This window comes from Pholis gunnellus (assembly GCF_910591455.1).
Source record: "Pholis gunnellus genome assembly, chromosome: 7".
NCBI lineage: Eukaryota > Metazoa > Chordata > Actinopteri > Perciformes > Pholidae > Pholis > Pholis gunnellus.
Window position 1 is genome coordinate 1,716,785 of NC_136533.1, and position 11,497 is coordinate 1,728,281.

General features: G+C 44.8%; 1 protein-coding gene across 1 annotated transcript; it reads left to right on the forward strand.

Moving 5' to 3' along the window:
* Positions 1–2,310: 2,310 nt before the first annotated feature.
* Positions 2,311–8,253, forward strand: rfwd3 (ring finger and WD repeat domain 3; the record flags this gene model as incomplete). Its single annotated transcript, XM_079163444.1, has 12 exons — positions 2,311–2,639; positions 2,870–3,147; positions 3,261–3,316; positions 3,944–4,141; positions 4,224–4,315; positions 4,982–5,096; positions 5,972–6,230; positions 6,355–6,505; positions 6,877–7,053; positions 7,406–7,620; positions 7,723–7,937; positions 8,065–8,253. The coding sequence occupies 12 exons, from the start codon at positions 2,311–2,313 to the stop codon at positions 8,206–8,208; spliced, it is 2,229 nt and encodes a 742-aa protein (XP_079019570.1). The 3' UTR covers positions 8,209–8,253.
* Between the last annotated feature and the right edge of the window lie 3,244 nt (positions 8,254–11,497).

Below are 11,497 nucleotides of genomic sequence, written 5' to 3' on the forward strand. Positions count from 1 at the left end.
ATCAAATCATCTAACTGAAATATTACAAATGTATTCACTCTTTTCATTTTCACATCTTCATGCCCTTTTTTTTAATTCAAGTGTGTGTATATTGGATAATTTTCGTTCTTCTTTTTTAGTTTTATTTCCAATTGTGACCGATGTTCAAATTAAGTAATATTAGTTTGATAGCAGAATGATCTCTAATGGAATATCTGCAGATGATGCACATAACCAGGAAGCAGATAAGAAAAGCCACTGTTTGATTTGAGGGTTAATTTGTGTTAAAGTGCAATGAACCAAAAACATCTGTGTTCTTTTATTTAAAAGATTCTCAATGAAATAAGAAAACAAACAACACGTTTGCCACTCTAATTTCATAATCAGTGATGGAAAGTACAATTTTAAGATACTTGTACTTTACTTGAGCAACTCCACTAGTCAGAGGAAAATATTGTACTTTTTACTTTGCTACATTTATTTAATAACTTTAGTTACTTTGCAGATTCTGATTATACATAATACAAAATATAATCATAAATAAATTGTGATTTATTATTACAGGTTAAGAGTTCACAAGCTTCCCAGCAGTATATAAATACATTTAAATGACCTCCACCTCTACCAACCGCAACATTAAAGTCAGGAACAAATGAATGCACCAATAATTAGATATTATTCTGAAATAGGACATTCTACATAATGAGTACATGCTAATACTTTTGTGCTTTTACTCACGTAAAATGTTGATGACAGGACTTTTACTTGTATCAGAGTATTTATTATACACTGTGCTATTGCTGTTTTTAGTTTTTACTAAAGTAAAATATTTGACTACTCTATTACGGAAGCCGAGAATGGCCATTCTATAAACTTTTGAATGCCATTATCTCGAGATCACAAGTAAATTAAAGCGTAACCTCGAGGAAAACGACAGGTATGTATGAGTTGCACAGAGAGGATGATTAATTTAATTTTAAATGTTTGATATTAAACTTTATTTGTATGAAATTCTCCAATTTACTGCTTCCGCAACCGTTCCAGTAGAATCGGGAGTGATTCATCTTCTCAACATACGATCTTCGGCGGTGACGTCGCGGCAGGATGGGGCGGGCGGAGCGGTTCTTACGCGCCGGGAGATTCGATCCCTGACCGCGGGTCCTGACTGCATTTACTCCCCGTTTGATTTGTGTCTTGTATCCGTGGAACCATGTTGTTACTCTGCGTGGTCTTCCAGAGCCGGATCGGCGGCTGTTAAACCTTCACTTCCATACAGGTAACGAGGAGTGTCTGCTTCTCTCCGCAGCTGCTGCTACAGCCCGAGGAGCTAGCTAACTAGCTAGCCGCGCTAACCAGCCAAAGACACCAAGCGGACCCGTTTTATCACGCTTATTTTCAATGAAAACACCACATTTTATATAGCTAGATTGTCATGTATCGACTTTAATAAATGTCTAATTTAAGGTATTAAAAACAGCTTCACAACCACACAAATGCTAAGCTAGGTTTAGCTCAAGCGTCCGTGGTTACCAAGGGCACCAGAACGGAGAGAATCTGATTATTATTATTATTATTAATATGTCTGTGTTGTTCTATAACGTTGCTAATGTGCGCGTCAAAGAAGCGTAATCACGTAAAGTTCAGTAAAGTGTGAATTGAGTACAAGTAGCTGCTGTCCGCTTCTGTTTCTACTTGGAGGCCCCGGAGGAGACCACGGTCTCTAGTGCGGCGCTTAGCCGCAAAAGGCATCACAACGTCATGTATTTACCCTCACATACAACGGGTAGATATTTACACTTAAAAGGTAATTTATTGGACTGTTGACAGTCAGAGGCATCTGTACTTCGGTTAGCTGGCCAGTTAGCACAACATGCAGGTTAATAATAATAATAATAATAACTTTATTTATATAGCACCTTTAAAAACAGAGTTTACAAAGTGCTTTGACAGACAAAGCAGCAAAAACAAGGAAATAATAAAAATAACAGAAAGACCAGTGAGACAGTCAATATGAGAAAAAATAAGATTAAAAAAATATATATATTTAATAAAATCATTTTGTAAAATCAACAAATAAAACAGAAAAGCGACGACATCACATAAAAGCCAGTCTGTAAAAATATGTTTAAATAAGTAATAAACAGTAACGAATATTAAAAAAGTAAAAAATCCACAATAACTAAAATATTATATATACAGACAGAATAGTTGTATTGTGTATTTATATTGCACAGATTCTTTGTGTTTTGAGGCAGATTTGTGATTCTCTACAAAATAAATTGAATTGAAACTATCTGACCTGTGGTTTTTTCCCACCGTGCTGATGTGCAGATGGAGGCCATGGAGGTGGACTCCCCAGGGGAGGTCCAGGGAGGAGGAGGAGGAGGAGGAGGAGGAGGAGGCAGCAGACAGCGTTCGGTTAACGCTGCTGCAGCAGCAGCAGCAGCAGCGCTCGCCAACGAGCCACACGTCATCTCAGACTCCGGCAGCAGCACCGAGGTGGACGACGACGACGACGAAGACAACGAAGGGCGACGGACGGCGGCTCGTGCTCCGCCCAGGCTTCCTGCCACCTGGGCGTTCAGTCAGAGAGCCGTGGGCGTCGGCTCCGCAGCCGCACCTTCAGCGGCTCAGGGGGCGACCATACGGAGGAGACTCAGGTACCCAGAACCAGTGCACGAAGAAGGCTTTATTCAAGGACAGCTCAGATCCTCGGGTCTCCTCTCAGCAGCTGTTCCGTGTCCTCCTGAGATGTTAAACCTGTGTGTGTGTGTGTGTGTGTGTGTGTGTGTGTGTGTGTGTGTGTGTGTGTGTGTGTGTGTGTGTGTGTGTGTGTGTGTGTGTGTGTGTGTGTGTGTGTGTGTGTGTGTGTGTGTGCGTGCTCCTGCAGACAGGGCCTCAGGGTGCACTACCCCAGCCAGACTGCAGCGCCCTCTAGAGGATTTCCAGACTTCCTGCTCCGGGCGCCGGCTGCCAGCGTGGCCGAGCCAGAGTCCGGCAGCACCACAGAGGTCAGCGATTCTGACGAGGAGGAGGAGGATGCGGAGGAGGGTGGGCGTGAAGAAGGCCCGCCTGCCGCTCCGGGGCCCGTCGACCCGGCGCCGCCTGCTGGTCCTCGACTCAACGCCTCCGTCCAACACACACGACCACAGGAGGGCGGCCCGACCAGTGAGTCTGACCGGCGTTCACTTTACATCGCTCGTTGGTTTAACAGACCCGTGCAGAGTCTCTCTGTTGTGTTCTGAGAGTTACGTTTTCTCTTTTTGTTTGACTGTATTCAGACTCTAGAACAGCTGCAGATGGCGAAAGGAAAGAAGCTCAGAACCAGAACGTCCAGGTAACATTCACACCTCTTCCAAACACTCACTGAAAAGTGAAGCCAAAGCGTCACGTGTTAAAGCTGCATTCTCTCTAGTGTCCACCAGGGGGCGACTCCTCTGGTTGTATAGAAGTCTATGAGAAAATGACTCTACTTCTCTCTTGATTTATTCCCTCAGTAAACATTGTAAACATGAGTTTATGGTCTCAATCTCTAGTTTCAAGTCTTCTTCAATACAGCATGATGTTCATTTAGTAAATGATGGTCCATTTAGAGTCACACAGACCATAAAGCAGGGGATGCTTTAGGGGCGGGGCTACACAGTGATTGACAGGTCTCTACCAGAGACGTATACGGCGTCTCTACGTCACTCCTCCTCAGTTTGAGTCCTCAAACGAATGTGCGAATGTCACGACTACCTCTTATAAACAGTCCGTTTGCCTCACAAGCATCAAGACAGAGGAGAAAATGTTGTAAAATCCTGTCTGTGAGCCTACAAACATTAACACCGTGTTAGTGTTTAATCTCCTCACCTGTACCCGATGAAGAGCCGATATTTTCATGTCACACCGACATCATTTTGAATCTGTAGCTTCGGTGTTTTGGTAAGACTCTTTATCTCTTTTAATCACGTTCCGCCTCCAGCCGGTTCCCGTGGCCTCGGCGTCCGTCCAGCCGTCGCCACCGGAAGAGGGCGAAGGCGACATCTGCTCCATCTGCTTCGAGGCGTGGACGACGGCGGGCGAGCACCGGCTGTCCGCTCTGCGCTGCGGACACCTCTTCGGCTTCACCTGCATCCAGCGCTGGGTGAAGGCTCAGGGCCCGTCTGCTAAATGTCCACAGGTCGGTGACCTCACTGTGCTTAACGGCTCCTCCGCCGCTGCGTCTTATCCCGCACGTCACACCTTTGTTTGTTTCTCTTCAGTGCAACAAGAAGGCGAAGCGTTCGGACATCGTTCTGCTCTACGCTCCGAAGCTGAGAGCGCTCGACAACTCTGAGCAAGAGAGCTTAAAGAAGTGAGTGAAGTTTCTCTCTCCGCTTCACTTCCGACACACGACGTCAGCGAAGGTTCATCGAGTCGATGTGGAAGTCAACATCCGTCCCCTGAAGCGCTTCAAATGTTGGGTCCAAACGTTAAGTTGTTTAGGAACCAGCTCGGTTTAGTGGTGAGCTGTGATGTCTCGTTTGTAGCGCTGCGTGTTTCCGCTTCGCTACAAACGCTACAGCGTGAGCCGGCGCTGAGCGACTTCATTACTGTAGATGTTCCGTATCATCGCAACCAAAGCGTGCCAGAGGACTTCCTGCTGTTTACAGTCAGGAGGAGAAACACTTCGGTGGACACGACTCCTAAAAGATACGAGATAGAAAACATTTAGACTCAAATGTTAAATGTTGTTTCTTTATCTCCAGAAACAGCAGCTTCTGTCCACACTTTGAATAACCTCCACTGATCTGTTGCTCACGTAAAGAACACGATGTGAGCACAAACGCTCCGTCCACAAGTTGTCAGCAAGATTTAATGAAAGAATATTGTGTGTGTGTCTCTGTGTGTGTGTGTGTGTGTGTGTGTGTGTGTGTGTGTGTGTGTGTGTGTGTGTGTGTGTGTGTGTGTGTGTGTGTGTGTGTGTGTGTGTGTGTGTGTGTGTGTGTGTGTGTGTGTGTGTGTGTGTGTGTGTGTGCAGGTCTCTGGAGCAGGAGCAGTCTCTGAGGAGGAAGGCTGAGCTGGAATCAGCTCAGTACAAACTGAAGCTGCAGGTCGTCACCAACAAATACGGACAAGCACAACAAGAGCTGCAGGTATCTGAGCACGTTTAACGTTTAGTTTAATAGTTTAACGAGTTTGTTCTCGTAATTAAAGCGATCCTTTCTCGTGGGTTGAAAAGTTACATTATAACGTATTTATTTCAGATCTTTTAACAATTAAGTTCATATTTTCTTTATTAGTAACAAAGAGACGAGGTCGCTCCGTTACATCTGGAGCACATGAGGGTTTATTGACGACATTAATAATTAATCACTTTATAACTTTCATCAATTATTTTTTATTATGAAAATAGTGAAGATTTCAAACACATCAAGAACACTGGAAATACTAAATAAATATAATAATAAAGATAAATGTTGTGCATTAAGGCACAGCCCAGGTCATCAACGTTTGCATGTAAGAGAATAATAAAGAATAATAACGGTGATTAAATTAGTCAATTAATTCACATCAAAAGTCAAATTTAAAATCCTTTTTTAAAAAGATTTTTTTTTTGCACTTTTTAAAAATTCATATTCTTATAATTTACTCACAGAATAATCATAATCATGAATTACCACATTACTTAATATGAAAGTAATTTTACAGCCTTTCATCTTTATTTGTGTCAGAATTAAAGTGTACTTGGCCGTATTAAAACAACTCAGAAGAATAATAATAATAATAATGAACATTTATTTCGTTTACTGCTTTGAAAGGTGTTCTAACGCACTTTACATGAAAAGAGAATCAGTGAAAGCAACAATATAAAATAAGATTTTTATTCCCGTCCGTTGCTATTTCAGGGATTTAATTAAAATGCATAATTAATTGGTGAAGATCCGTCGCGTTCTGGACTCGTAGATTTCAGGACCAGAGTGTTTTTCTCTTGTCACAGATAAATGAAACCTCTCCTCTCTCTGCGTAGGAGCTGAGGACTCTGATGGCTCACGCCGGCAGAAGCTCGCTCTCCTCTTCCTCCTCCTCCTCGTCCTCCTCGGCGTTGAGCTCGCTCCTCCTCCTCGGCAGCGCGTCCCAGCGGGCGGGCGGCTCCAGGACGGCCCAGTACGGCTTCTCCAAGGCGGTGCTGGTGTCTCAGGCCGGCGGCTCCAGGGTTCTGTCCTACTGCGAAGCGCTGAGCTGCCTGCTGGCCTCGCAGCCGTCGCCTCACGCCACGCTGGTCCCCGGTGAGACGCCGTTTACTTCCTGTTTGTGATCCGCCAGCATTCTTTTAGGCGTCTAAAATGCGTTCCTCCGCCTGCTCGGTCTCACGCTCTCTCCGGCTTTCCTCCCTCGTCTCCTCCGGTCCAGGTTGTGGCGTGAAGAAGGTGAGCGTGGTCAACATGAAGGCGAGTCAGTACGTCCCCATCCACAGCAAACAGATCCGAGGTCTGTGCTTCAACAGGCAGAACGACAGCCTGCTGCTGTCGGCCGCTCTGGACAACACCATCAAGCTGACCAGGTACGCCGACGATGTCGCCGTGTAATGAAAGGACTCTTTGCGCATGTGAACCTCGGATTCTATCGATAGATATCTAATAGATCCGGTCTCTGATCTCTGATGATGTCACTTTGTAAACAGCCAATCAGAGGAGAGCTAGTAACGTTAGCAGCAGCGCTAACGGCTAACCAACGGAGGTTCACTTCAGTTACATGATGATGCCTTCAGGCTCTGCTCCGTGAACATGAGTACTGGCTGAAGGTACATTATAGCGTGTGTGTGTGTGTGTGTGTGTGTGTGTGTGTGTGTGTGTGTGTGTGTGTGTGTGTGTGTGTGTGTGTGTGTGTGTGTGTGTGTGTGTGTGTGTGTGTGTGTGTGTGTGTGTGTTTCAGTCTGCTGACCAACACGGTGGTTCAGACCTACAACGCGGGTAAACCCGTGTGGAGCTGCTGCTGGTGTTTGGACAACAGCAACTACGTCTACGCAGGTCTGAGCAACGGCTCCGTGCTCGTCTACGACACCAGAGACACCAGCACCCACGTCCAGGAGCTGCTGCCGCTACGCTCCAGGTACACACACACACACACACACACACACACACACACACTGTGATCATCTGTAAGCTCATATTCATGGGCTACTTTATTACCTTTATGAGTCCTGTAAAGACAGAAGTATTAGATGTATTATAAGGATTGAATGGATTTGAATTTGGCTGCAAAATATTTCCTCAAATGTAGATTTTTAACACTTCCTGTTTCTAAAAGCATCTAAAATGTTAGTGGTCCGGTTCAAATACCTTTTAATTAAGAAATCGCACAAGTGGATTTAAAGGACAAAAGTAATCGACCACAGTTTGTTAGTTGTCTTTTTAGCGTGTGTGTGTATGTGTGTGTGTGTGTGGTGTCCCGCCCCCTCCAGGTGTCCCGTGGCGTCCCTGTGCTACGTCCCGCGGGCGGCCTCCAGCCCGTTCCCGTGCGGCGGGCTGATCGCCGGCTCCCTGGAGGGCGCCTGCTTCTGGGAGCAGGTCAACGAGACCACGTACCGGCCGCACGCGCTGCCGCTGGAGTCAGCCGGCTGCACCGACATCCAGGTGGAGACGGAGAGCCGACACTGCCTGGTCACCTACAGGCCAGGTGAGACACACACACACACACACACTTATTTCTATCTTTATTTATGCATTGTAATGACCTTATTCATGATTGATGTTATTCATCATGCCCCCCCCCCTCCAGGCCGCTCTAACCCGTCCCTGCGCTGCGTCCTCATGGCTCTCACCAGGACCCCCCAGCAGGACTCCAGTCAGCTGCCCTCCTGCTCCTGCTCTCCCGTCCAGACGTTCGGCGCCGGCTCGTCCTGCAAGCTGCTCACCAAGAACGCCGTCTTCAGGAGTCCAGACGGAGGAGGAACGCTGGTCTGTGCCGGGGACGAGGCGTCCAACTCCACCATGGTCAGTCGGGGGGGATAAATGTATTTATTGTGATTTTAATGTACATTTGATGATGTAATTTATGTGTTTAATGGTTTATTTTTCATTTGAAAGAGACACAAGTTGCTGAATATCTCCCCCCCCTCAGGTGTGGGATGCCTCCAGTGGTTCTCTGCTCCAGAAGCTCCCTGCTGACCTCCCCGTGTTGGACATCAGTCCGTTCTCAGTGAATGGAGAACACTTCCTGGCCTCGCTGACGGAGAAGATGCTGAAGCTCTACAGGTGGGAGTGAATGAGGAAGGACTCTCCTCCTCTTCCTCTTCCTCAGACCAGACAATCTCACACACACACACACACACACACACACACACACACACACACACACACACACACACACACACACACACACACACACACACACACACACACACACACACACACACACACACACACGGAGAGGACTCTGTCTGTGTGGAAAATAAAACTCAACTTTTATCTGTGCAGACGCATAAAAAGCTGATAACTGTGACGGATCGACTCGAGGAAACAAAACATTTCATCTTTTTAGTTTGACCTTTTTTATTTGAGGTTACTGCTCGTCTGGTGACCTTTGACCTGCACAGAGAGCCAGACGCTGGTCACACTGGGACGTTGTGTCTCCCACAGAAAGTTTACACGAGTCAAAGGTCAAATTCAGTGTTCAGACCTTCAGCTCAGCTGCTCAGGAAGTCTGACGGAGGAAAATGGTGCCAGTTAGTGTGTGTGTGTGTGTGTGTGTGTGTGTGTGTGTGTGTGTGTGTGTGTGTGTGTGTGTGTGTGTGTGTGTGTGTGTGTGTGTGTGTGTGTGTGTGTGTGTGTGTGTGTAGGTGTGTGTAGGTGTGTGTGTGTGTGTGTGATGTATTTTCCTGCTACTTCTCCACTCAGCCTTTGATCTTCATTCGTTTCTGTAAAGTGTTAAAATGAATCCATCACAGTGAACATCAGGTCTAACGTTTTATCATCAGTTAAACTTCTGCTGATCTTCTACATTTATAAACAAACTTTGGATTTAAAACGTGAGAATGTGATGAAACATGATCACGTCTTCTGTTACGACCTTCTAGTCTTCCTCCTCCTCCTCCTCCTCCTCTCTCTTAGTTTAATCACTGGTCTGAGTAGATTATGTTTCTGCATTTGAACACATTAGTTTATTGGCAGCACTGATTAATCCACATGAACAGACCTCAGCGTGGATCTCGTTATCGTTGAGATGTTTCAGGTCATTAATAAATGAAGTCTCCATTACACAGTCTGTCCACCAGAGGGCGCTGATGCTGCTAAATGTCCAGTTTATTTTAATAAAACAAGTTGAAGGATCTTTATCAGCTTTAAAAGAATCCTTCTGGCCTCAAATCAAAATGTTTCTTCAACAAGACGAGTTCACTGTGATGGAGTCTGTTCAATAGATTTTAAAACTATAAAGAAATGAAGTTAAATGTTTCTGCTTTGAAAAACAAACCACAGCATTTAAACTGGTTTAACTGCAGCTACTGACTGAACAGTTGTTTCTCTTGTTCTTTGTTGTTGTAATACTCTTTGTGGCCACAAGAGGCAGAAGTCCACCACTTCAAGTTCTATGAGGACTTTCTTTCTTTCTCTTGTGGCTGAAATCAGTATTACAACAACAAACATGGAGTGTTTATTGTTAGTTATGGAGTAAAATCATTTCAGATCAGACCTTTTCATTTTCTGTGTGTTTCCTCTCAGGGCTTCCGTAGCCTTGAATCACTGATAGATGACAGAAGGTTTGTGTTTGTTCAGGAATGTTAGAAACATTCAAAGATGCTGTGAGATTTGAGTCTAATCCGGTCACACAACTGAAGTTTGGGATGTCTGAGCGACCCTGAATCCACCACGAACGAGAAAAATGATCTAAAATGGTCTGTTAGCTTCAGTTTGACACGTGTCAAAATATCAGCGATTTGTAGTTTTTGGGTTAAAACATGAAACAGATAATCACGTGTCGACTCGTCAAAGACTCCAGAATGCAGATAAAGGTTCTCCAGGTTCTCCCGGTTCTCTCCATGTTGTGTTTTCCTCTTAACTTCCCTCTGAACCTGAACATTAAGTGCCAAAGGACTCGGCTGTCTGTTGTACAGTTTCACTTTCCTCGTGTTCGTTCTAAAGGAAGTTGTATATATGTATATTTGCTACCAACTGTTTGTGTACGACTTCAAAGTTAATAAAAATGACGAGATATTTTTAATGAAAGTCTTCTGAGTCGACTGTTTGATGCTGAACGTGAATCACCAACGGTACGAAAACAATTATCATGTTTTCATGTTTTAGGAAATAGAATCCGAAGAAAGTTTAAGTTTAAAAGCTGTTTTTGTGATTCTGTTTTAAATGACTTCATTTAAAGGGCCAGTGTGGAGGATTTGGTGACATCTAGTGGTGAGTTTGCAGAATGCGACCGACGAGTCCTCGCTGCTGCTTTCCAGGGCCCCGTTCCTCGTACGTGGTTCAACTAAGTTGATCAAATGTCCTATTAGCAGCTTAAATGAACCCGATGATTGAAGTCAGGCTATCAGGTTCCTCAAAGGCTGATCCGCTCAAACAATCTCGTTAATTAGAACCAAACGTCAGTCATCAGGATAATTGCGCGTGCCCGTCCTACTTCAAAAGGAGGAAGCGTCGATCACTGAAACCATGATTTTTTAACAGTACGACGGCAAATAAACTCAAAGAAAGAGCCTCTCTCCATCAGAGACCGGTCCACCGTGGAGAGACCCAGATCCGGAGCTCCGGAGGGAGGAGGAGAGCTCAGCTCCCGGCAGCAGCAACAGCGTCTCCTCCTCCTCCTCCTCCAGGAGCAGAGCTTCTCGTCTCTGGGAGTCAACACCGACACCATGCTGCTGGAGACCCAGGACGTGTTGCTGGACCCTCTGGAGGGAAGGGAGGCAACGGGAGAACTTCACTAATAGATGTGATTTAGTTTAGTAGATGGAGAAATAAACTCTGTTCAACGGTTCAACAGAAAGAGACAAAGATCCTCTGATCAACAGCTGAATACGAAGAGAAGAAATCAGCAGGTAAAAGAAACAGGAAGCTGAGATTTAAACATGAACAGCTTCCTGTTTCTGTGTCAAGTTTCACAATAAAAGCAGCGTAGAACAAGCTGGACTTAACTTTATCAAAGCTCTTCTTCAGACTTCACAATAGAAACAGAAGGTTAGTCTAGAGTTACTGTTGGACCATCAGCTGAACTCATCACAGTTTAAACCTCTTCAATCTATATTTACTGATCAATAATGAAACTAGTTCATCATTATTCTGTCATGTGACTCAGTTTGAATCATTTCATTCAAACTGTTTCACAAGTAACTAAAACATCTGCTTCTGTTAGAATAACTATTATTGAAGGAAAGAAGAACAACATCATTATAAACTGCTGAGTCATAACTTTTCAACCTGGTGGACATTAATCTACACACATTCATTCACACGTTCACACTCATGTTGTTTTATTTATGGGTTTACACGACTGAGATTCTTCTTTTTCTTTGTTTACTTCCTGCTGTTTCACTTCCACACGTTGTCTG